The sequence below is a fragment of the Macrobrachium nipponense genome, chromosome 2, assembly GCF_015104395.2.
Source record: "Macrobrachium nipponense isolate FS-2020 chromosome 2, ASM1510439v2, whole genome shotgun sequence".
NCBI lineage: Eukaryota > Metazoa > Arthropoda > Malacostraca > Decapoda > Palaemonidae > Macrobrachium > Macrobrachium nipponense.
In genome coordinates, this window is record NC_087201.1 from 158,657,602 (window position 1) to 158,685,531 (window position 27,930).

The 27,930-nt window shown below is 37.2% G+C and overlaps 2 protein-coding genes across 7 annotated transcripts in view; one reads left to right on the forward strand and one right to left on the reverse strand.

Moving 5' to 3' along the window:
- The window catches only part of LOC135221070 (uncharacterized), an 82,248-nt gene that overhangs the window by 11,197 nt on the left and 43,121 nt on the right, over window positions 1–27,930 (reverse strand). Inside the window, exon 1 of one of the 5 annotated variants that reach the window (XR_010315868.1) lies at window positions 1,481–2,061. The exons of 3 other annotated variants lie outside the window; for them this stretch is intronic. Coding sequence is in view for 1 of the 2 variants with exons in the window: in XM_064258833.1 (XP_064114903.1) it covers window positions 1,481–1,706 (226 nt within the window). In the remaining variant the exon portion in view is untranslated. Of the gene's footprint in view, window positions 1–1,480; window positions 2,062–27,930 lie in introns of those variants that run through there. One more of the 5 variants, XM_064258833.1, reaches the window with a different exon arrangement.
- The window catches only part of LOC135221071 (torso-like protein), a 68,095-nt gene continuing 48,252 nt past the window's right edge, over window positions 8,088–27,930 (forward strand). The window contains exons 1-2 of one of the 2 annotated variants that reach the window (XM_064258840.1): window positions 8,109–8,225; window positions 8,772–9,011. The gene's annotated coding sequence lies outside the window, so the exon portion shown is untranslated. Of the gene's footprint in view, window positions 9,012–27,930 lie in introns of both variants that reach the window. The other variant, XM_064258839.1, reaches the window with a different exon arrangement.

The following is a 27,930-nucleotide window of genomic DNA, read 5'->3' on the forward strand; positions in this document are numbered from 1 at the left end:
AACCAAAGGTAATGATGGCAGTCTGAATAGGGACCACCACATTTGATTTCTTTAAACGATTTTTTTTTTTTTTTTTTTTTTACCGATACTTCATCAAGCGTTACGTTTGTCCAGTTTTGCAGTAACTTTTCGTAGTTTTTTTTTTTTTTCATAGACAGATTCCATTCTAAGTCACACCCATACCACGTTGCCCTTGAGAATAGTACCCTCCAGAGCCGTATACACGTAGCTGTCGCCATTAGCATTCCACGATCAGCCGTCGGCAAAAACAGTTAGCGGGAAGCAAAAGTACGCAAAGCCGGTCTTATTGCCAACTGGCATCCCAAGGAAGTGTCTATAGTAGATTCACATCAACCGTGCATTTGATATCTAGGCCAGTCCCTTACGACGCTCCTGATTGGCTGTTGATAAGCAAGTCACAGGGCTGGAATCTAGAAACTCTCAGTCTCCCGAGAGAGCTCACATAGGCAGGATGTGTGTTCCTCATTTCCTGAGTGATACGTCTTTCAAACGTATACCTCAGAAGTGGAACACATCCTGCCCATGTGAACTCTCTCGAGAGAGACTGAGATTTTCCAGCCCTGTGATTGGCTTATCAACAGATAATCAGGAGCGTCGTAAGGGACTGGCCTAGACACCAAATGCATGGTTGATGTGAATCTACTATATTAGACAAAGCTCTACGTAGATGACGACCAACCATAAGGCAACGACTTTTAGCTAGCCTGCTCACGTAAAAGTAACTAGGATGGCACTATTTAACCTAATGGCCTTTAAAAAAAAGAAGAAAGTAAGCATTTTCTGGGAATAACAAAAAAAAACTAAATGCAATTTGGCCAGGTCGCACTGTCTTGAATTAATGCTTTTTTCGAGTTAATCAGTGACTGAGATTATGAAATAAAAAAAGAAAGCTATATTTGGTATGATTCATTTTTTACATTAATCAATTGCTGATGCAAATGGCAACTCCATTTTAAATTGAAGTTTTGAGGATGTTTGCTTTGATCCCACTTATATATTTGTCGAATTTGACATCTGAAACGTAATGAATATATAAAGGCCACGAAGGGAAGTGAAACAATAGCGTACGGCTGCAAGGCCTTTCGAATCTCGTCCTTTACTAAGCTTAGTAAAGGACGAGAATCGAAAGAGCTTGCAACGGTACTCCACTGTTTCACTTTCCTTCGTGGCTTTTGCCTTTATTTATTTACATACATACACACACACACACACACACACACACACACATATATATATGTGTGTGTGTGTGTGTGTGTATGTATGTATATATAAATGTATATATATGCGTGCGTGGTTAAATTCTACGAACTGAGATTGACTAATGAATGTTAATCATTGGCTTAAAAGAAATAATGGGTGATTCGTAACCATTGCGGGAATGATCACAATGCTTTTCATGCTGATTCACACAACCCTGCTGATATAAATTACCAGAAAAAGAATTGGGAAAATGACTCACCTCTGTCCCACGCAACTTGTCCGTACGTCTTATCGATGGTGAACATGTCCTTGCAATGTCGGGAAGACTTGACACTATAATTTAATGGCGGGACCAAGATCTCTCCCTGCGGCATTCTGCTATAGGCTGATCGAGGGCCGTGGACGAAAAAAGCTACCGCACAGAAACATGTTACAATGACGCACACCCTGATCACTGCGAGTTTCTTCTGGAAACCGACTGTCATCAGACTTCCTCAGGAACAGGAGTTGATGCTTTCAATGCCTTGGTTCGATTCCGGAGCGGCATTTCTCCACGTAGATTCCAAGGTAGGAGGATGGGTGTGAAACCGACAGTTGGTTAGGTACCTTTTGACGAGGAAAAAGAAAAAAAAAAAGAAACTAGTAGACCGAATGATGCTACGAACCGTAATAAATCGGGCATAGTTGACTGTGATATATGCATGATTACGAAACGGTACTTGATCTTTTGTAAAAGAAAGCTTTAAACGATAAATAAATGGAGATGTTGGAGAGAGGAAAATGGGATACATACATTTCCTCAAACGTCATTCTGGCAAGCGACGGAGTTAGGTTAGATAACTCCCATTTTCCTCAAACATGAGAGAGAGAGAGAGAGAGAGAGAGAGAGAGAGAGAGAGAGAGAATGTTTACTTGCATGGGAATGAGGGGTACACGGAATGAAAGAAATCGAGCCATGTCTGGACACTCGCCGTGTTGAGGAAACGTCACTGGGCGACAGCTATAAACGACTGTCACCATATACCCTGACCAGTGTCAATCAAGGTGTTCCTCAAGGTTTTCCACGCGGGCAGTTCCTCCCACTCTGTTTTTCCTGCTCGCGTTCCTCTGAAGGTTTCTGTAGCTCTTTTCCTTGATAAAAATAACAGGTTTTGGCTACACTTGCCGCCACCTAGATTATGTACGCACTGTTAAGCAACTTACTAAGCCGGAATACCATTTCGTGCTTCTAGCACTCGATTTCTTCCACTTCTTGGCGCCTAAAACTTGAATTTAATTTCAGGATTAATGAAGCTCATTTCCAAATTTCGAATCTTCAGCAAAACAGCGAACGCCTGTTTTGCTAAGGCGCTGTTTACACTTCTGTATCAGAGGCAATATCCGATTATGCCACATTTCTTTGGGTCGAATCTGCTGTGTTATTACGCCGTGTGTGTTGACAATAAAAAGTGACACTAAAGCAATTCGCTTCTCAGAGGGATGGCACGAAATCCTGTATAGGTATTTAGTGGGAATAGGATTTTTTTCTTTTAAATCAAATAACTCCAAAATTTCGTCTCCCTTAGGTCCCTCTGGCGACGTCTTCGCTTATGCAATATTTTAAGTTCGGCTCTCATCTGCCTATTCGTCCCATGTAGTTCTTAACAACAGAACTCTGAGAGTTCCTGTCGGGTGGACTTTATAAACCTTTGTCATTGATTTTCCACAGGTCTTGGTGCGTGTAAAAGTTAAGTATATCTTAGTTTTACCAAACCACTGAGCTGATTAACAGCTCTCCTAGGGCTGGCCGAACGATTAGATATTTTTACGTGGCCAGGAACCAATTGGTCACCTAGCAACGGGACCTACAGCTTATTGTGGGATTGAGAAATTAATTTCTATCACCAGAAATAAATTCCTCTGATTCCGCGTTGGCAGAACCGGGATTCGAACTTGGGCCACCGGATTGGCAGCCGAGCGCGAAAACCACTCGTCCAACACCGAGTAACATTAGCTTATACTGGTTAGGGCATACATAACCCTCGTTACTGAGGAATATAGATGCCCTTTTTCTTTTAACCTGCAGTGTAACCGAAATAGTTCAGAGATCAAGCTCATCAGTCATTCCTATAGTAAATTCGCTTCAACCGTGCATCCGATATCTAGGCCCGTCTCTTACGACGCTCCTGATTGGCTGTTGGTAAGCCAATCACAGAACTGGAAACTCTCAGTCTCTCTCGAGAGTTCACATAGGCAGGATGTATGTTCCACCTCTCCTGAGGGATACGTCTTTCGAAAGTATCCCTCAGGAGAGGTGGAATATACATCCTGCCTGCGTGTACTCTCTCGGGAGACTGAGAGTTTCCAGCCCTGTAGTTGGCTTCTCAACAGCCAATCAGGAGCGTCGTAAGGGACTGGCCTAGACATCAGATGCACGTTTGATGTGAATCTGCTATAGCCTCTAATTCCGTTGGGAACTTTTTTCTTTTTTTCTTATCTTTCATTAGAGAAAATAAACAATATTTTACCAATTTTAACAGCATTACATGCAGAATTTTATCAAAGTTGAATCAAATTTACTAGAATTTAACAAAAAATTTATCTTGTGCTTTTTACAAATAATCTATGTATTTCAATGTAAATATTTTTCTGTAGTTACCCATTTAAGATTTGATCAGTATATATCTATTTTTTATTGATTTGATTTCATAAATTTTAGGCATACTGCCAAGCATTGGGGCAACTAAGGCCATTCAGCGCTGAAACGGAAATTGACAGTAAAAGATTTGAAAGATGTAACAGGAGGGAAGCCTCGCAGTTGCACTATGAATCAATTGTTAGGAGAGGGTGGAAAGTAAGATAGAAGAAAGCGAATATGAATGGAGGTACTGTAAAAGGAACGAAAGCAGTTGCAGCTAGGGGCCGAAGGGACGATGCAAAGAACCTAAAGTAATGCCTACATTGCACCGCATGAGGTACATTGACGGCACTAACCCCCGTTGACTTTATAAACAACCTTATGCCATCGTTTGGGACTGTGGTTCGTCTTTACCCCTACTGAGGTATCCCACACAGCACACAGGGAGCTGCAGCATCTGGAGAAGAAGATAGGAAAGACCCTTGAAACAAAATACGGCAAATGAAGCATGCAACAAAGTACCTGTAATCTGAAAAATACTGGCAAAAGCTGAATACCAAGCACGGATTCACCTATAGCATATCTTAGTTTTACCAGACCACTGAGCTGAGTGACAGCTCTCCTAGGGCTGGCCCAAAGGATTAGATATTTTTGCGTGGCTAGGAACCAATTGGTCACCTAGCAACGGGACCTATAGCTTATTGTGGGATCCGAACCACGTTATATCGAGAAATGAATTTCTATCACCAGAAATAAATTCCTCTGGTTCCGCGTTGGCTGAGCCGAGATTCGAACTTCAGACCACCGGACGGGTAGCCGAGTGCGAAAACCACTCGTCCGATGGGGAACTGGATTCATCTATAAACGGGCACAGTGGGCACTTCCCCATGGGTCTCCACATTTTGGGGCCTCCACAAAGTCACACTTATTTTTCTGTGGTTTGTCTCTGAAATACTGCTTACTGCTTTGAATTAGCAGTTGCTGTGAATATATAATTAGAATAGGTATTAAGTAGGTGTGTCTTAAGAGACCAATTGAAGTGTATGCAGTGTTGTATACTGCAATTGAACAATAATTGTAATATCATCGTAGTATTATAGCTACATGCAAAACCCTCATTATTGTTTTAATGGCACAAGTAATTAGAAATAAATATTTCAATGATTGAACAGCTATGTTTCGATATTCAAAAATTACTTATGACAGGGCAGTAATTCTCAGTAATGAGACGCTCTTAAGACACTCCTGATTGGCTATTGATAAGCCAATCACAGAGCTGGAAACTCTCAGTCTCTCTCGAGATTTCACATAGGAAGGATGTATGTTCCACCTCTTCTGAAAGACGTATCCCTCTGGAGAAGTGGAACATAGATCCTACCCATGTGAACTCTCGAGAGACTGAGAATTTCCAGCCCTGTCACTGCCTGGCTTATCAACAGCCAATCAGGAGCGTCGTAAGGGAGTGGCTTAGACACAAGCTTAAATCCAGGCCTATTGAGAAAATTAGTAAAAATGGCAAGAATAACTACTAACGGGTTGATTTAAAATCAGTCTGTTCTTAGGCCGTATTCTCTTACTCTTTAAGTGGTCTAAACTAATTTTACTAAAAGACGCCATGAAAGTGAAGTGTAATCACACGTTAGCTGTATTTTTCATGATGTTACAATAAGTACAGACGACAAACCACTCATGCATGCGCATTGACAAGTGTAGTGTTGCACGCTCGTTACTCAACTATGGTGGTAGCGATGGGCTGACGTCGATTCTAAGAGAACCTAAATTTGACAGGAATTTGCACAGCGGAGTCGAAATCAGCTCAGCATAGACTTGTATCAAAGTGAATTCCATAGGAATGGGTTACTTATTTTTAATATTTGAACACACAGATACACACACACAGACACATATATATATATATATATTATATATATATATATATATATATATATATGTGTGTGTGTGTGTGTGTGTGTGTGTGTGTGTGACTGGTAAAAATGTTCTGTAACAACAGAATTCCATCTAATAAAAGGAGCCCATAAAAACACCAAAATATAGAGAGAAAAGTACTAGATTTCAGAGACTGCTGTCTCCCTCTTCAGGTAGATGAATGAGAAAAGTTTTAGGTCACCCCCGCTGATAATCTTCCTTTAATCTTCTTAAGTGTTGGTTGAATGAAAACTTTGTCGATCGTATCTGAAATCCATGCTCCTTTTGAGATTTTCATTACCTGCCTCTCTTTTATTAAGGCCGATTCCATCATTTGACTCTTGTACCGGCAGTTGCTGCTATAAATTACACGTGACAAATTCCAGTTTATTCTATGGTTATGTTCATTAATATGGTTGAAAATAGCCGAGTTCTGTTGTCCATACCTAACTGACCGTTTGTGTTGTATTAATCTCTGGGGAAGTGATTTACCTGTAAATCCGATGTAAGATTGGTCACAGTCCTGGCATGGGATTTCGTATACCCCAGAGTCCTTGGGAGATGTCTTTTGTTGGACGTTAATCAGGGATTTGGCTAAGGTGTTTGGGTAAGTAAATAGAATAGGGTTAGATTTTCCGAGGGGGTGGGTTACTCTCTTAATCGTGTCCAGGTGGGGAATTATTATTTTATTGTTGGGTGTATCTCTGATCTTGTATTTAGGGGGTCGGTAGAAAATTACGTTTGCTTTGTGAATTGCTTTCTCAATTATATGGTCAGGATACTTTAAAGACGAAAGTTGCTTGCGAATTAGTTCAAATTCTTTTTCCAGGAATTCTGGGGAACAAATTCGTAAGGCTCTTAAGAACAGGTTGCTAGCTACACCTATCTTGATAGTAATGTCGTGATAGCTAAAGTAGTGAATGTATGAAAGTGAGAACGTTGGTTTTCTGTATATGGTAAATTTGTATTCTGTCGTATCTCTGATTATTAAAACATCAAGAAAAGGAATTTTGTTGTCTGTTTCCCATTCAACTTTAAATTTGATGCTGGGCAACAATGCGTTTAATTTCGAGAGGAATTCATTAAAATTGCCCCACCTATTATCCCAAAATGTTAGGATATCATCCACATATCTCATCCACAGCATGTTTTGGGTTTTATTGTATTTATTACTGTAGTTTCAAAGTATTCCATGTACAGATTGGCTAGAACAGGACTTAAAGGACTACCCATACTACACCCGAATTTTTGCTTGTAGAATGATTCCCCGAATGAAAATACGTTATTAGATGCACATAATTCAACTAGCTTTATTATTTTGTCAAGCGCCAATGGGAAATTATCTGAATAGGGGGATAATTTTACCCTTAAAAACTGAAGAACGTCCTGCACAGGTACTTTAGCGAACAGGGAATCTACGTCAAGGCTTAAAAGTTTTATGTTGTGAAGTGGTATATGTGCTTCTCTGAATTTGTGACAAAAATCTTCCGAATGTTTAATGTGACTGGGAGAAAAAGTGCCTAAAAAAGGGGAAAGGAGGCCAGCTAACCATTTAGAAATTTTGTAATTGAAAGCCCCGGCACATGAAACGATGGGTCTGAATGGAAGATTGTCTTTGTGAGTTTTGGGAAGGCCATAAAAGTAGGGTAATTTAGGATTAATTACTTTAAATTTCTCTAATAGTTCAATACTCTTTTTGTCGTGGCCAATTAATCTTACTTTCCGAAAAAATTCTGTGGGAACGTTTTGGAGGGGATTTTTCGTCAGTTTTTCGTAAGTACTTTTTTTTCTATATTTTGGTATTTTTATGGGCTCCTTTTATTAGATGGAATTCTGTTGTGACAGAATATTTTTACCAGTCATATATATATATATATATATATATATATATATATATATATATATATATATATATATATATATATATATATATATATATATATCCCATGCGAGTACATCATGGTATTCCTATTCAACAACACTCTCGTATACCATGGTATAGACTGCTAATTAAGATATCTTTTATGTATTAGGTGCATAAATGATATCGCAACGAAGACGCACGTAAAAGCGAGAGCATTTCGGCATCATACCGAATAAGCAAACTACTATAACGAGCAGTACAGAGGGAGCGAGAAACATTATCTGAGCAACGAACTAACGAAGATGATCTGCTCCTGGTTCCAGCTCCCCAGAGTGTTGCCGTGGATGTGGTTCAGGGCGGGAGGGAGAGAGAGAGAGAGGGTAAAGGGATAAGCTTTGGGCATTCCCTACCAGCCTCGGGGTAGATGTGGGAGTGGATAGAGAGAGAGAGAGAGAGAGAGAGGCAGCTCGGTACGTAAGGAGTGGAAGGAAGGAAGGACAGCCAAACACTGCTGGCTTGTGTAGACGCGACGGAGTGGAGTGGGTCTAGTCGTGGTCTAGTGCGCTAGCAGTTTTTCTCCCAGAGTAGACCGTGGATGTATATACCTTCGCCAAATAACTTGTTATCCATTGTGTACCTTGGTGGCTTTCATATACTGCATTCAATAACTTCCTTCATATAACATAGTTATTTTCTCGCGGAATCCATAGCTGTTTTGACTAGTAATGCATTGCGGAAGTATAAGCTGATACTAAAAACCCTCACTTTAATTTTCACCTTTCAAGAATTAGTTTTCGTTACATTGTATCTTTGAAAGAATTATATTTGTTACGCGTAACTCACCTCTCGTAAATCAAATAATTCGCATAAATTTGAACTAAATTGCTGCCCATGAAAAGATCACACGAACATAGTATTTCCCTTATGCCAGCCATTGTTTAGTCTATGTTTAATAGTTTTTTAAATATAACAAGTTACTAAGCATTCTTCTCACAATTACCTCGATAAGCGTCATTGCTTCGCTCATTTTCTTCACTCTCTGCCTTCTGCCTCTCTTGTCTCTCATTTTCTCATGTTATATCTCAACTTTTGATATCGGATTTCCTTTTCCCTCTAACAAACCCTGACATTTTTGTCTCCCAGTGGACCAGTCGGTCTAACAGCACTGTTTTCTCGCGTTGTCAAGATTCAAGAACCTTCTCCCTTTTATTGACGTTGCATTTCCCCCCTTCTCAAACTCGCTTTGATAAAGGAAAACTTGCAAGGAACGCGCCAGGTCGCTAACATTAGCAAATTGTAATCGAATGCCGTGCTGAAGTGCCTACTCAGACGAGCGGAATCGAGGGTTTTTGCAGACGCCAGCGCAAGGTGCTCAAGGCTAAGGTACGTGGTCTTGTCAATTTACTCGCCCTATGGGGTTATGCTTTGCATGTTCCATTTTGAGTTTCATTTATATAATATTAATATTAATAAAGAAACGACGTGCATCGTTATAATACTTACTTAGCCCCTTAACCAGATTGCAAAAATGTTTTCGAGATCGATTTCGTCAATCATTCTTCCTGATATGTGAAGCACAGTACAGTATAGGTTTTCTGTCTCGTCTGTCAACCTGATTTTTGGGAGGCTTCTAGATTTATATTTGATTCAGTTTTGTTTTTATCAACTGTTCTTTTCGATATGACTTAAAAAGTGGTAGTCTTATCATATATGATGCTGGATATAGATTTTCCGAGCATTTTCGCCTTTGGTGGTTTCAGTTTCTCTACTCTGCTTTGAAAAAAAAAAAGAGCATAAAGGAATCATTTTCCTTCCTTTGGTCTGCTTTTCCTCATCTTATCTGAGACTTCTTTGTGAAACTAATATCTTTCACATCACGGAAAGTCGAATGTATCATTAAAACTTTCAGGACCGGGAGTTGTAATGTGGTTTACGGAATAAAAGTCCTCTCTCGCTCCCCCAGTACATATGCTCTTCGTTCAGATAGGCCGATTGTAGGAGAGAAGGGTATCAGATTCGTACATAACATGTACCGAAACATTTCTCCCTTTTAGGCCTAAGACTGTTTTTCTCAGATGCTGTCCAACACTTGGTTTACATATGCCCGATATATATATATATATATATATAATATATATATATAATATATTATATTTATATATTATATATGTTTATATATATATATATATATATATATATATATATATATATTATTATTATATATATTCTGCATATATGTACTAACAAAATAAGAACACTTTCAAGGGATTTCTTTTACGCAAACTTTGTCCTTAAGAATCGTAGAAATAAGGGGGGGCCCTGATAATATTTCTATTTTATTCTTATTTTTTAGTTATATTATTTTTTATCATTATTTCTATTTTCATAAGTATATATATATAATACATACATATTATAAATATAATATATGTATACACACACACACACACACACACACACACATATATATATATATATATATATATATATATATATATATGTGTGTGTGTGTGTGTGTGTGTGTGTATGTATATATATATATATATATATATATATATATATATATATATATATATATATATACAGAGAGAGAGAGAGAAAAACTGTCACTGAGTGCATCAAAAGAACTGCTTTGTGCTTATCGTTAGTGAAATCCGGCTTGTTACTACTTCAGCATCCTGAACTGCGTATGATATATAGATATTCATTTACAGGAAATAATTGACGAGTGCACTCAGATTTTCCTGCATCGAAATACGATTAGAATTAATGTAAAAAAAACGGGGGGAGGGGGGCGATAAAACTTTAGCTACAGGAGAGGATCTTTCTGTTTTCAAAGGATTTTGACAAGAAACATTTTACGCGCTACTTAAATACCCAAGGTTGGGCGATACATCATTTTTTGGCTTCTTATACCTGATCGAAACCTATTGATTATTTCGCGTCTGTTTAATCAGTCTAAACATGTCTGATCAATACTGACAGCGTACCATATTCTCATCGTGGCGTTTGCGTGAATATTTTCACCTACTATGATGTTCATCTGCTTTTCTCAACTGTGTTGTTGGAGTCTCTTGTTGATACGGGTTGTAGACATCGTTGCCATTTTAACGGAGCTTTCCACATAGGCTGATACCTTTACAAACTGTTTCCATACATTTTAGCTGTCATAGTGCAATAATGATACAATATTGCTCTAATATTTATGTACGTATATATATTAGAAAATGATAAGCGAAATTTTCTGATTTCCACAGTTTTGTGTATAAGTCCTGTTCCGAGTTGGGAGGGTGATCGCATAGCAATTGGCAACAGTGGAACTTGTAGATAGTGTTTGCATAACGCAGAAGAAGCATCAGTGTTCTTTTGTGAGCCAATTCCCCAGGGGAGGTTTTGGGTGCGTCTTATGCAGTGTGTCTTCAGATATATATATATATATATATATATATATATATATATATATATATATATATGTGTGTGTGTGTGTGTGTGTGTGTGTGTGTGTGTGCGCGAGCGCGCGTAAATGAATCACGAAAGTTTGGAACGTGATAAATGCATAAATAAAGGTATAGGCTACGAAGGAAAGATAAGCAACGGATTATACCTTTATATATATATATATATATATATATATATATATATATGTATATGTATAGTATATGTATATATATATCACACACACACACACACACACACACACACATATATATATATATATATATATATATATATATATATATATACACACGTATATATATATATATATATATACACACGTATATATGTATATATATTATGTATGTATAACTGAATCATGAAAGTTTGGAACGTGATAAATCCATACATAAAGGTATAAGCCACGAAGATACCTTTATTGTATGTATATATGTGTGTGTGTTTACTCTGACGTATTATCGCTTACTCGGGAAGTAAGCCTACAAACTACTTTGGTTTTGTTGTTGTTCTTGTTGGGAGGCAGGAAAGTTTAAAAAGGTCTGAAAAAGATGTTTCGCGTTGAGTTACAGATACAGGCATTTTAGGAGAGGACACTTACGATTTATTTATTAGAATTGAAATAAAAAAAAAATAACGTGCATGTTAAACAGTACAGGACAAATTATTTCTGATAAAATATATAGTGTATCTATTTTAATTTCCGTTGGTGAAACAATGCTCTATTTGACCGTAGATTTTTTGCACGCACCCTAAGTAAGCTGGAGGTCGGCTTACGCCTTGTTTTTGTTTTGTGCGTGTGTGTAAGTGTTAGGCTGCTCCAAAGTTATTAGAACAGAAGTATTTTGCGTTTTGTCATCAATTGTTTCAGGCTGATTGTGACGATGTCTCTCAAGATTTCCCTGACTTAACGTGGCTATATTAACGCAGTTCTTTCTTACGACTATGTTATTTGGTTGAGTAGAAAAATTTTAAGAATTTTTACCTCCAACGACAGTATTCATCTTATTACCATAGCCAAAAAGTTCTAGATTGAAAAAAAGGGTTAGAGGCCTTCGAAACCATTGTCTATAACTTTGATTCACTTTTTTTTTTTTTTAGTTACAGGTCTTTAAATAAACTTCTCACAGCTGTATCAGATCGATATTTTCTGTACGAGTTTGGAAAAGGATTGTTTTCATTGTCTCTTTTTATTAAAAAAACACCAACTATTACTGACATCAAAGGTTACTTATCGATAAAAGTGACACGAGATAATGTTCCTCAAACTACTCGCTAAATTTATTTTTTTACCTCATTTTATTTTTTGAAAAACGACGAGTAATTATTCTGATATCATTCAGCATTTCACTTTTAATTCCTGTGCATAGCTTTTGGTTGGCTTGTCCCTATCAAAGAAAATGAAAGGGCTGCTTCAAAAGCACTTGTGGCTAGGAGAGTTTGCCGCAGTGAAAGCTAGTTAGTTAGTTAGTAATTTTATCGACAAAAAATATACAATTATTAGTACAAATTTGTCCACAAAGAGACGTAATACTAAATACACAAAGTAGACAGTAATCTCTTTTGTTCTTGCAAGTATACATGGCCTACAAAGAATAATACAACATCAAGAAAAATAAAAGTCAAGCACAAATAACATAGGCCCATATATAAGATTATAAAAAAAGAAAAACATGTCACCCTGACTGAACGAATGCGTTTTGTGGTGTAGTACTACATGCTTTCTAATTCTGTTTGTCCTCACTCTAAAAGCTTGTGTTGTTTTGAACCAATAGTCAGCATTCTAAGTCCATTTACGACTAAGAAGCTGTTAACGATCTCATCTAGTATTGATAAGGATCATGAAGAGTTTACAACGCTTTTATAATAGCCATAAAGATGTTAGTAAAATAAAGCGCAGAAAAATATAATGCTTATATGATATTATTTTTGTGCACTATACGTACTTTAGTTAATCACTGCTGTTTTAAAACATAAATATTCGTATTGAACGATACTAAAAGACCATCAGCTTACAAAGGTAATCGTCCAAAGAATAAATAGCCTTATAAGAAAAAGTGCTAAGGAGAGCATTGAGAATAACAAGGTTTCCTCCATTTGTACAGTAGACGAATTAAAAAAAAGGGTGTTACTTTAGTAGGCAGTCTACCTGCGTGTTTCACACTGTTTCGCCGTGTTTAGTACTATCTCTCGAGAGAGTTCACATAGGCAGGATGTATGTTCCACCTCTCCTGAAAGACGTATCCCACAGGAGAGTTGGAACATAGATCCAACCCATGTGAACTCTCTAGAGAGACTGAGAGTTTGCAGCCCTGTCATTGGCGTATCAACAGCCAATCAGGAGCGTCGTAAGGGATGGCCTAGACATCAAATGCACGGCTGATGTGAATCTACTATAGCCCGTCGGGGGTCAAATGTCCCTAAGTGCATTTTACCACATTTGATCCCCGAGGCTGGCATAAGGCCAGCTTAATCTCAAACAACAATGCTTGGTGCTACTTTAGGGACATTTGACCCCCGACGGGCTAACAATAAACACGGCGAAATTGTGCAGAAACACGCAGGTAGACCGCTTACTAAAGTAGCAAAAAAATAATAATAATAACTCAAGAGTGTGGATGGTGACATGCTGCAGATCTGAAGCATGTATACAACTAATACTCTCTGTTTAGATGACGTAAATAGCTCGACGGACAGATGTTAAATGAATATTCTTTTAACCAGGCGGTGCGGAAAAAAAATTAAAAATCTCAGAGTTGTCACATTCTTACTATGATGGGCGTTTTGTCTGTCCGTCCGTCTGTCAGTCAATCACGGCCAAACGGCTGGTCCGATGGGCATGAAACTTGGCAGGGTTATAGTGGGGAACCCTAAGATGGTTTATAATGAAGTTTCATCCTAACCCCCAAAACGGTCCCCCCCCAAATTTGCTGGTAATAATAATTACAATACAGAATCATTAAGCATTGGCATGGGTACGCACTACAGGAGCATGGTCGCTCTTATACCACACTGGCTAGTTATTTAGTTAGTTATTTGATTGAAAAAATATACAACTATTAGTACAAATTTGTCAAAGACGAGACATAATACAAAATATACAAAATAAACGGTAATCTCTGCAGGCCTTGCAAGTATACATGGCCTACAAAGAAAAATCCAACATCAGGCACAAATAACATAGTAAGCATATAAGATTATATAAAAAAAACGAAAAATTAACACATTAGAGAATACCGTAATCACATAGCTATCATTTTCCTGAAACTCATTCATCCATAAACATCGAATCATCAGCTCTGGCTGTCTCTGTTCAGACTCTGGGCAATAGAAAAGGTACCAACAGCGCATGGTCTTGAAGGGGAAAAAGATGAGTCTTGCATCTTCAGACATTGCCTAATGAGTGAAAGCACATTAAGTTTTCCTTGTTCACCAATCCCAGAGCTTCCCCCTTCAGAAAGAAACGGTTAAGTCATGGTTTTTCTGGTATTTCTCCCGTTGACCTCCTATGCAGAATCCGCTTTGATTGCATAGCTCTGTTGAACGTGACCAGTAGACTTGAAAAACACACGCGGAAGCTCGCATACACGCAAAAATATATATATACTCGCATACATACATACATACATACATACACACACACACACACACACACACACACACACATATATATATATATATATATATATATATATATATATATATATATATATATATTCATCAACATAAAACAAACAGATATGAATTCGCCCATCAGCTTCTACTATTGTAAAGACAAGATGACAAAAGCTAAGCAATAGTTTCAGCTGACTTCCCCCATCCAACCCCCCCCCCCCCCCCCCGCCTCATTGGTAAAGATAGACCTCCTCTGTGTCTGACAGGAGCAGTGGACTATGGAATCAAGGGAGAATAACAATTATAAAGAAAACGGCCCCTTCCAAATATCAGAGATGAAGAGTTGAACTCCTGAAAGATATGATCTTTCAGATCCAAAACCTTGTTGCCCTTTATTTACATTATGACGAAAGGTATGTACCTGCAGCGATGCCACTTAAGACACACACACACACACATACATACATATATATATGTACATAATTATTATATATTTATGCAAAGTTTTTCGATCTGAGGGCCAATATTGTTCAGTAGCTCAACTCTTCAGATATGATATCATGTAACTGTTTGTGTCGACACCGTTGTTTATACAAACATAAATACATATATACATATACATATACACACACACACACACATATATATATATATATATATATATATATATATATATATATATATATGTATAGAGAGAGAGAGAGAGAGAGAGAGAGAGAGAGAGTATGTGTGTCTGTGTGCGGCGTGTGTTTGTATCTGCATTTAGCTACCGAGCACCGGAAGAAGTTAGTACTATTGGGCACCGAACATTGGCTATTTGAAACCGTAGATTTTTATGGATTCCCAGTTAAGATATTTTGGACTTGAACTATGTAAAATTAGAGTGAAAAATCGTTCGTTACTCTCATTCCCAGCAGGATGGCAAACTTACAGTGCTGATCGCTTGTTGGCCCGAATACGCCAGTTCGAATGAAACCCCCTTGTCTAGTCTGACTGCCTCACACCTTGGACTGGGTGATCGAAATTAATTAATAATCGCAATCCTCAAAATTTGTTTAGATAATGCATTAAAAAAAATTCAAAGTCATTTTTCAGAGAGTTGGGCAAGGAAAAGTGTACCTCCAACCTTAATGTGATAAATATGCAGTGTAATTAAAATCATCAATCACAACAAAACTTTCTGATTTTAAAGTTCTTTGATAATAATGAATCCGCCTTTTAATAACAAGCGCGCGTCCACGCACACACACAGACACACGTAACCATCATAAAAATGTAAAAGTTCAAAAGTCTGTAAAAGTAAGTTCAACTTTATAAATATATATATATATATATATATATATATATATATATATATATATATATACCACAAGAATTTTTATGATTTGCCTAAGGTATTTCGATTTTTTAATGTAAAATTAGTTTTTAAAAGCCCAAATACGGTTTGTAATATACTGATAAAGAACTCCCCATTTTCATCTACCTGCTGCCTTTATACAATTCCTTGTCAGGGGTGTGATAAGCAATATGTCGGCCACACTGGGAAAGATTGTCTACAAGATTAAATCAACATAAATATTCAGTTAGAACAGGACAGACTTCTAGTGCCCTTTTTATTCACCTTAGTAATCTTAACCATGCGATTGATTGGACAGAGGCAAAAAGAGATTTTATTTTGTAACGATTATATTAGTAGGAATATAATTGAATCTGCTTTTATAAAGACATATTCTGGAAAACTTTTAAATTTGAGCCCTGGTTTGTACAAATTAGACAATCTTATCATAGAAAAAATAGTGAAGAGTTTTAACATTATTCTTTAATTTGGTGTACTTGTCAAGTTCCTTCTTATGTATTTCTTATGAGTTTTAACATTATCCTTTCAGTTCTAGTACTAGTAAAAAAAATTTTTTTTCATGTATTTCATATTGATAGTACTGTCCATTCAGTTATTTTGGTTTATTGGTGTTTTAGGTATGTTGTTAGTGCCGTTATTATTGTTACTATTCATAATTGTGAATTCAGTTGTTTTATAAAACTGGTTGACATAGTCTGTGTTTTTCTCTTCTGTAAGTAATTGGGTCATTGGGCAATTACTCTTTTTCTTTTGACTTGTTGGGGTGTTAAGCGGTTGGGTAATCTGGACGAATGCTGTTTCTGTTTGTAATGGCCTTATTGTACATACATATATAATTCTTTTCCACTTTGCTTTTGTGAGAGCTTTCTTGCTCAATAGTTTTTACGTTTTGCATTACTTTGTGCCCCGAAGATGTGTTAAATACACGAAAGTACTTGGCACTCTGTCTTTTCTTTTATAAAATTTTCCCTGTGGCTTTTGCTGGTAAACAAAATCACGTGCTTACTTTTGTGATTTTATAGTATATATATATATATATATATATATATTATATATATATATATATATATATATATATATATATATATGTGTGTGTGTGTGTGTGTGTGTGTGTGTGTGTATATACTTATATATATATAATATATATATATATATACTTATATATATATATATAATATACATATATATTATATATATATATATATATATATATATATTACCATACAGATACATTCGGCAACGAATTTCCCATACATTACTTAAAATACATCTGCTTATTTTTGCACAAAACCCAAACGCAAAATTACATACTACATCCATACCCTTTCACTGTTTTTTTTTAACTGTGCCGAAAGTTTATCACGAGAGTGTATGTTCTGATTCCGCGGTCGGATTCATTTACACGATTTCGCCAAGAAATCCCTTTCCTTAGGAAACACTCTCGATCTCGTGAGGAATCCAGAGAGAGAGAGAGAGAGAGAGAGAGAGAGAGAGAGAGAGAGAGAGAGATCTTTTTGGAATGCGTGGGTGGTGGATGGAAAGGAAATTACGACCAGAAGAGAAGGGTCCCTCCTGCTGGAAGGAGCAGTAAGGGAGGGGCACACACCGTGCTAGGGGTGGGTGATGGTATTCACAGGCGTGACCCCGATGATGGGGTGAAAGTGTAGGCGGGTCAGGCCAAACGGGTGACCTGGAGAGAACCGGGGGAGTCGAAAAGAGAGAGAGAGAGAGAGAGTCTGTCTTAATGGGTGATTTTCGACTGCATTATCCTTTGCATTGCTGGATTTAGTTCCCGTTTCCGAAGACTGGGCTTTTATGTGTCCGATTTGCTGTAGTAGATTCACATCAACCGAGCATTTGATGTCTAAGCCAGTCCCTTTCGACGCCCCTGATTGGCTGTTGATAAGCCAATCACAGGGCAGGAAACTCTCAGTCTCTCTCGAGAGTTCACATGGGTAGGATCTATTTTCCACCTCTCCTGAGGGATACATCTTATCAATATAAGGAATATATTGGCTTATCAACAGCCAATCAGGAGCGTCGTAAGGGACTGGCCTAGACATCAAATGCACGGTAGATGTGAATCTACTATTAGTTATATGAGATTTATAAATGTAAATACAGACCTACAATTCATTGAGGTCGGAATTTTCTCACCAAAGGAATGGAGCAATTCAGTTCGCATTATCAACCCAGCAAAAAAAGAAGTCATTTTCCTTCTGTAGCTACTTAGCAATAATACCACAATAATTGTGGAATATAGAATGGAATATAAGGGGTTTCAGACAAAGGCCAAGCACTGGGACCTACGAGGAAAGGAAATTGAGAGTACGTAGGTTTGAAAGGTGTAACAGGAGGCAAGCCTCGCAGTTTCACTATGAAATAATTGTTAGCAGAGTTTGTTTGTTTGTTTGTATGGTGTTTTTACGTTGCATGGAACCTAGTGGTTATTCAGCAACGGGACCAACGGCTTTACGTGACTTCCGAACCACGTCGAGAGTGAACTTCTATCGCCAGAAATACACATCTCTCACTCCTCAATGGAATGGCCGAGAATCGAACCCGCGACCACCGAGGTGAGAAGCAAACACTAAGCCACCCACGCCACTGAGGAGCTAATTGTTAGCAGAGGGTGGATAGCAACCAGAAGACAAATTTGAATGCAGGTACATTAAACGGATTGAAAGGGGTGCAGCTAGGGGCCGAAGGGACACTGCAAAAAAGAAAAAAAAAAAAAAACAGTAATGCTTACAGTGCACCCCGTGAGGTGCACTGACGGCACTATCCCCCCTACGCGCCTCTACGATAGTACTACAATAGTCGTGGTAGTACCAATGGCGTTGCTAGCGGCAGAAAAAAAAAAATCTATTATCATTGCCAGAATATAAGTAATTTCGTCGTCATTTTAGTGGTTTTAGTTGTAGTAGCGACAGGGAAGAATTATCCATGGGGTTAAGACAAAATAAAGTGATTATCAAACACGACAGGTTAACAGAGACAATCTTTGTCTTTCCTCTGCTCAGCAAAGAGCCAAACTTATGAATAACACCCAAGTTTAGGAGGGACTTTCTTTTATTTGGAATAACTTCGGCAAATCGCGAGTGATCCTTTCTCAGGAAAACCCAATACCTTGGAAAAACCACTGTTCCGAAAACCACCTAAAACAATACAAAAAATTATTGCAGTCTTACATTAAGCCATTGAGTGGGTAGCTTTAAAATTTCGCGCTATGCAGACAGACTGAATTCCAGGGCCTCGCCTTCAGGAGGTTTCCACCCTTCCTTATGTTTATTTTATCATTATTTTCATTTTAGTTTATTTATTTTTTTAAGTGTAAAATGATAAAAGCTGTTCCGAATTTTTCCTTCGCGTAAATATCCGTATGATTTTATTAACATTTAACGAAAGGAGAAACAGAAGTGAAAAATAAGAATAAATATAGTCATTTCTACTTAACAGCAGGATATGTTTCCATAAGTAAATCTTTATAAATTTAATGAATTACATAAAGTAGAAAAAAGTTATCACTTTTACGGGTCATCGGATCTGTTCAAGAAAACACCAAGGGACCCAGTAGACATAGAGGACTAAATTAACGTCTAAACAGAGAAGACGAAGAGGAGGAGGAGGAGGAGGAGGAGGAGGAGGAGGAGACTGAATGAGCGCATCGAGACAACCGGCATTCGTCAAACAATGCGTTTATGCACTCTCGCTATTCATTTTCTCTCTCTCGAAACGAGTCAAGGTCCGATGCGGCGATCTAATAAACGAAAGTGAAATGGCGTCCGTCTGCCAAGAAACGGTTTGCAAGTCATTAGCGGAATATCGTCTTACGTCATTCTTCGATGAGTGATCGTAGTTTTTCCGTTCTTCTGCGTCCGTCACGGAATGATTATCATCTCCTTTCACCCACTGGAGGATCTGAGAGCAACGTGGTGTTCGGTAAACGCTTTGCATAACGCACTGTTGTCCCCTCTCTCTCTCTCTCTCTCTCTCTCTCTCTCTCTCTCTCTCTCTCTCAAGCGCTGGCATCAAAAGTAGCAGCTCGTCATTCGTGACCCTGGTCGGACAACAGATAAGAGGCAACGCCAGTTTCATTAACCATAAATCAATCAATCGAAAAGATTAATTAAGGCACAGACCGATGAGCGACATCGTGTCTCTGCTGACCTCTGACCTGAATTATGTCATTGGTAGTTAGCCTTCCGTATAAGGTCATAGTCAGGGTGAAGGAGGTCCCTGGGCTAGCTGGTCCATCCCATAATGTTACTAAATAAATACATGAAAGTGTTTGTGTGTTTGTGACACTTATATAACACATACTTGGGGAGTAAGCTTACAAACTACTTTGCTGCTGTTGTTTGTTGTTGTTCTTGTTGGGGGGGGGGTAGGAAAGCCCTATGTTAAAGCCTAAGAAGATCTGAAAAAGGCGTTTCGTATTAAAAGATACAGGAATTTTAGGATAAGATATTTATGATTTATTTATTAGAATAAAAATGTAAAAAAAAAAAACAATTATTTCTCATAAAACAGCGTATTTATTTTATTTTTCGTTGGTGTACCAAAACGCTATTAGACCGTAGATTTTAGCACGCGCCCTGAGTAGACTGAACACTGACGAACAACTGAAATTCTACTCTCCCGACACTGAATTCATCTGCATTAAGTTCGAAAGAAAGTTTCCCATATGTTTTAGTTGCACGCCAGAGCGAACTAGACCTATCAATCGTTTAGCCAATTCTAGACGCAATAATTCAATCACTATAGTCTCATTCGCATCCGGGCTCCTACGATGTTGTGTCTGCTCCAAGGAGCCCTCCGTGAAGGCTGGGCTCTTCCTCCTTCCGCAGTCAATGACCCACCAGGCAGTCACGACGACGCCAGATAACATCCCCAATTACTTACTTACTTACTTACTTATTTACTTACACCTTCTTCCGTTCGAAGCTTGAGTGATGGATGGCATCCTTAACAGGTTAAGAGCGGATATTGACGATGCTCTGGAGCGATTCAGTTTCAAACGTTTTCAACGAGTCTACGGTTTCTATTAAAATAAAGAAGTCTTGAAATTAGCCTTCGTGAATTGAAAAGCGTGAAGTTTAGTCAGTTTTATCTTCAGCGAACAGCAGATTTATCTCTTCGGTATGAGGAGCTAAACCCGAAAGGAGCTCTTGTATCACTTCTCAAGATTTGCAAATTCAGACATTTATTTTGAGATATAAACGACCAAAGGCCTTCCACCAGAATGTTCTTCGTCATATAAACGACCAAAGGCCTTCTATAAGAATGTTCTTCGTCATTTAAATAATTAAATGCCTTCTACAAGAATTTTTTACGTTATATAAACGACCATAAGCCTTCGCTATGAAAAAAATCTACGCCACAGACACAAGATTCCTGACTCTCCCCTAATCGTAGAATTTTTATCGAATAGATGTATGTCATTACACGACAGGTAAAAGCGGACATAAATACTGATAAAATTTAGATAACTTCAAGATGAAACTACTTCATCGCCGTTGCAGATGTAATTTGGTCTAGAATTATCCACGGGGCTGAGACGGAAGAAACAGTCACTATCATGTATGACGGGTTAACAGACAATCGTTGTCTCCTTTGTTGCGTCATGAGCCAAACTTAGTATGTCTTACATAGGAGATTAGGAAGAACCCTCCTTTTCTTCTAAGTTTCCTGTAACTGAGGTTCATCCATGGTTTAACGAAGGGCCCTGCTGGTTTGTCAAAGAATCATGCAATTTATTACAGGCCTATCGGTGGAAATAGGAAGAGGGTATAGTACCACCCTCACACACACACAACGGGAAACGGAAGGAATATATATATATATATATATATATATATATATATATATATATATATGTGTGTGTGTGTGTGTGTGTGTGTGTGTGTGTGTATAACTGAATTACGAAAGTTTGGAACGTGATAAATCCATAAATAAAGGTATAAGCCACGAAGGAAAAATAAACAACGGAGTTTCTGCAAGATCTTTCGACTCAACGTCCTTTACTCAGCAGATATGGCTTATACCTTTATATATATATATATATATATATATATATATATATATATATATATATATATATATATATATATATATGTATGTATGTATATATATATGTAATGGAACCGGATGGTGTTTGAAATGTAATAAGAAATTTATATTTTCATCTCATATTTCGATGTTTACTGTCAAATCTACACTCCATCCCCGAACCTTCTAAATACGCCAGAATCCATTATAAATCTCAGGCGCATTCTACTTGAATCATATCAGTTCCTCAAAAAGTCGGTCAATTTAGATGTTATTACCGGTTAACTGGAGCGCGGATGACTATGATGTAAGTCTATTTCGAACGAAGGTTAACTTAGCAAGTAACATTTAATCTTAATCTTCTCTGTCTTAATTGGTAGTTATAATACTCACATTCTTAAGATTGGAGTACATTAAGAAATAATTACATCCATCTAATGACCACAATTCTTTTTGTTTACTTACAGAGTCTTTCTTTGGCATTGCATATATTTTGAATAAAAAAAATAACATAAAAAAGGCTTATCACGAGTCTTACGTCCTTTCACGATTCTAAGACAAGTTAAACAAATCAATAAATAGATAGTTGAAGGAAGCGACAAGTCAGTAAGACACGAGTTCAAACGATGATCCGGAGGAATTAAGAGTCCAAATCCCCCCCCCTCCCCCCCTCCCTCCCTCCCCCCCTCCCTTCCCAATATGGTTAGGTTACCAAGACCATGCTATTAGCCTAAGCGGAAATCGCCCTAGTTTCGTGAATTTTAAGAATTTAAGAGTTTTATCTTCAAAGTACCACACTACTACTGAAGTGGAGTTTTATTAATTTTTTTTATTCACTATACTTACACACACACAAACACATATTATATACACACATATATATACTTTTTAATAATAATCATTGTCATTCCAGCCCAGTCAACGTACGACGAAACTGCGTTTCCTAATTTTCATTATTGATTTAAATTTTTACAACATCCTTCTCCTCATTTAACGACTATTTAATAAAAAAAAAATTACAATCAAATGCATGCTTAGTAACATCATTTTGCATAACTTACAGACGTTCAAAGTTGAGAACCAGATGTTTTATTTTCTTTTTTTTTAATCAGAGCACCTTAATTGGCATCGTGAATTATGTGGAATAATCATTTTCAAAATGAAAGGGAACCAGCGATTGTGATCCGCCTATTCTTAATAACCAGGTCGATCTCAAAATTACCTGAGGTCACACACACGTATTGGTGGGTACAATCCTCCGTACACAAGAACTGGATTAGTGGGAGCTGACCACTGATGTTAAGATCAAGTTCCGATAACACTTTTCTTTTTATATATATATTCTTTAATATAAGATGAGTAATCGTTCAGCATTCCAGATGCAGAACTAATAATGGCATTTTGTATACGGACCACTGCATGTGTGAGATTAAAGTTTAATAAAATGTTAACCTACATAAATATCATAACTATACATAAACAGGCGAAAATCGAGTTTTCTGTACAGCGCATAATGCTGTATGAGCCCCGGCCCATGAAACTTTCAGCAACGGGCCCGGTGGTGGCCTGTCCTATGGCGTCGCCAGACGCACGGCGGTCATGGCTAACTTTGACCTTAAATAAAAACTACTGTGGGTAGAGGACTGCAATTTGTTAAGTTCGATGATTTGGGGATGGATGACCAACATACCAATTTGCAGCTCTGTAGACTCAGTAGTTTACAAGATCTGAGGACGGAGAGAAAAAGTGCAGACGGACAGACAAAGCCACCTCGATAGTTTTTTTTTTTTTTTTTTTTTTTTACAAAAACTAAAACTGTCTAAATGCCAATCTCTTTCGCCGATCAAGTGGATTTTGAGTTTTCCTCTGCCACCATAATCTTTATATGGACATCACAGCAAAATGGAAATTGTGTGAAATGATTGAGTTACAGACATTTTCTTCCTAGTGTAAGAAAATTGGCACAATAAAATTTCCAGTTTACTGGACAACTTTACAATTAATGTTGGCCATCATTTATTCCAGAACATTCTACTTGAGAGAGAGAGAGAGAGGAGAGAGAGAGAGAGAGAGAGAGAGAGAGAGAGAGAGAGATTAAGCAATTTGTAAAAGTTCTTTTTGATAGTTGTAAAAAACAATTGACACTAAATAGGACTACGAGACAGCTTTAGGTAAATATATATATATATATATATATATATATATATATATATATATATATATATATATATATATATATATATATATATATATATATATATTTCATGATATAAAGGTAACCAACATCATTTTTTCCTTATTAGAACTTATCTTACTGCTACGAAGCAAGTACGTTGACTAAACAGCAAGATCATTTGCCGTTACTTTTCAGTGCTCCTTTTCGTTCAATAGACAGCTTAAAAAAAAAAAAAAAAAAAAAAAAAACCCGACCTACAAAGGTCGGGGGGAACAGTTGACCTCATTGTGAATTTCCTCGTAGACAGCAATTTCAACATCAAGTGCTTTACGGAAGCATATGACACGAATGGCTTTTGGAGGTGTCTACCGCGCCAGGCCAGGCCAGGCCACTGACCTTACCCAGGACAGCAACTTTTTGGCCCCTCTGGGGCGTTTCACACAGGTGACGGAATCGTCATTCGCTGAGGAAATGGCCTTAGTCAGTGCCAACGACTTTACTGTTATACTCTCTCTCTCTTGGGTCCTTAACCTTTCTTAAGGTATTTACTTCACTTTACCTCACTGTCCTTATTTTTATTTATTTATTTATTTATTTTTTGACGGTAAAGGAGTAACTGAAAGCTCTTTGGTGTTACATCTGTTTAATTATTGCAGTTTAAGACAGACAAAAAACAGCTGCTCTCAACTCCTTTGAAATAGACGTTTAATTAATTGTCTTATTAATAGCCGTGAAGTTTGGTTAAAATAGAAATTAACGCTTCTCTCCCCTTCTCTCTGGTGAAATTATAAATCAACGCTTCACCCCCACCTCTCTCTCTCTCTCTCTTTCTCTCTCTCTCACATTCTCCTTTCTTCAGCAGGGTTCAAAAAGCAAAGTTCAAATCATTTCAGATACTTTCATTGCTCCGAACGCCCCAAGCCAGGGCATCCCATCGTTAAAGGTATAATCAACACAAATATATTTTGTTTTTCATAAAAGCTTCCTAAATGAAGGCCCTAGAACTTGCTTCCTTTCCAAAAGTCCCACAACGGACGCACGCAAGCACGCACGCACACACACACACACACACACACACATATATATATATAGATATATATATATATATATATATATATATATATATATATCTAATAAAAGGATACCATAAAAACGCCAAAATATAGAAAGAAAGTAGTACATTTAGTCTCTGAATTATGTATTTCTTTCTATTTTAGCGTTTATATATATATATATATATAATATATATATATATATATATATATAATATATGTGTGTGTCTGCTGTGTCTGTGTGTGTAAATGATGTCTTGAGTTTTAACTGCTAATTACCACATACATATACACACCATATATATATATATAATATATATATATATATATATATATATATATATATATATATATATATATATATATACTGTACAAGCAGAATCAAAGCTCAAGACATCATTTCACCCACAGAATATTATTGCTCTAATAAAACAGAACCCGTGAACTCGTTCCATTTCCTGGCTATGTTACAGAAATGTTTGAGGATAGATACTCGCGAACATAATATGACAAGACAGCTTTTTTCCCTCCTCTTCCCGTTTCCTGAACCTGAGACAGGTAATGAGTTCCTGCCCCAGAAGTCCAGGGAGAGGTCATCGGTAGGAAGTTTCCAAGAAAAAGGAACGAGTTAAAATTCCTGACCTCACAAGACCTTCGGGCAATATCGTCGTGGTCATGACATTCTCTCCATGTCGTGGGTGGCCTTTAGGTCATTATTAGCCTTGGGGATTGGTAATTGTTTACGAGGAGTTTGGGTGTTACTTCTATTTCTATTCTTAAACTTTATATATCAAGCGCGTTGTATATCTTGTGGGTTAATGGTTAAGTCCAACGTCTCTAGATTATTATCAATATGTCAATGTATGCTAAAACTAGTAAAGTAAATGTTTCTAAAGTCATTTTCCTTTCGTTTGAATTTTAACACATGAATCAACAGGAGACAATTTATTGTAACGTCCCTCGGTGCAATGATTCACATAATCACTAAACACTTCATTTTTGGTCAGTACTTTTCATGGCAAAGTATAGAGACATTTTGGTCAACCGCAACTCGTCACTTTGTCACCTAATATAGTCGTTCTATCTTGCCTTTTAAATGACAACGAATGAAACAAACTTTGCGCAGATCAATTAAAGAGAAATATTGCGAAGCACAAACGCGGATAGCAAGATACACATTGTAAAACACACACAAACACACACACATATGTATATATATATATATATATATATATATATATATATATATATATATATATATATATATATAATGACCCCAACCTGGGTCGCGCGGGTCTCTTAAGTTACTGTGGGTCATGCAGAAACCAAACGCTCAGTGATTAATTTAACACCGGTCTTATATATATTCTAATGAAGTTGCACAAGGGCCCGAGTGAAAATGAAACTAAAATCTACAGAAACCCGAGTTTCGGACCAAGGACGGAAACTAGCAGAGCGTAGAATGGGGAGTCACACGTCTTCCCTATTTCTTGACCAACGCCTAACTGACCCTCAAGGGGACGCCTTGGCCTTCTCTGTGTTTCCTCTAGTTCCCAACAAACCCCCGATATATTTTTCCTCCTGGATGCGATTGGCTCCGGCAGCTCTCCTTAGGTCCTATTGACCAATGGGTGCCAATATAGGTGATGCTAAAAACCAACGGGGGATGCTGGGGTGAGGAGACTCTCTTCTCAACCTGAGAGAAAATGACCGTTGACCATTGGCATACCCAGGCAGGTATATATTATATATATATATATATATATATATATATATATATATATATAAACAATATATATACATATATATATATATATATATATATATATATATATATATATATATATATATATATTAAACAGTTAGTGAGGTTTTAATAAATTGTTGCATTTTATTGGTGAGACCGCAAATCTGTCTGGTCTAAAGTGTGAAAAGGCATAAAGGTATTCTCAATGGCTGAAAGGTTGCCAGAGTATAGATGTTAGGGATAGCTGTTCTTTTGTATGAGGAAAATTGCGATGTTGCCAGAATGACTGATGTGAAAAGAGAAGTACGTGTTTAGCTTTATAAGTAAAATAATGCGCAGATGAAGTGCGCGTTCATGGAACAGTTGCTTAAGTCTCACAGGAAATAAAAACACAAACCAGAGAAACTGATGGTGAAATTACAGAGATAACAGTATTTTGTAAACAGGAAAACAACGGATTAGGTACAAGGGAAGTCAAGTCTATGGCTGTTTACTATATGTAAATGGTAGCGGGATGAAATCGGGATTTGCTAAAAAAAATTCACGGCGTAATTAAACTGCTGTATAGAAATATCCACAATTATATCAGTGTTTGCGTTAGAAATTGTTCTGATGTAAACACTGTGTTCGAAAGTCTGCTTTTAACCTTTACAAACCATACAATTCATTTATATAAATTGTGGATTTTTAAATAAGGAATTATTAGAAGGGTATGATTGTTGTGTTGCTCAGTAATAATAATAAGAGAAAGTTTAATAGTAAAAATAACGTACTGTCGAATGGAACATTAATGTAGAAAATAAGGATTGCCATAATCATTGGTCGCAGTTTGCAACGCTATAAGCAAATCT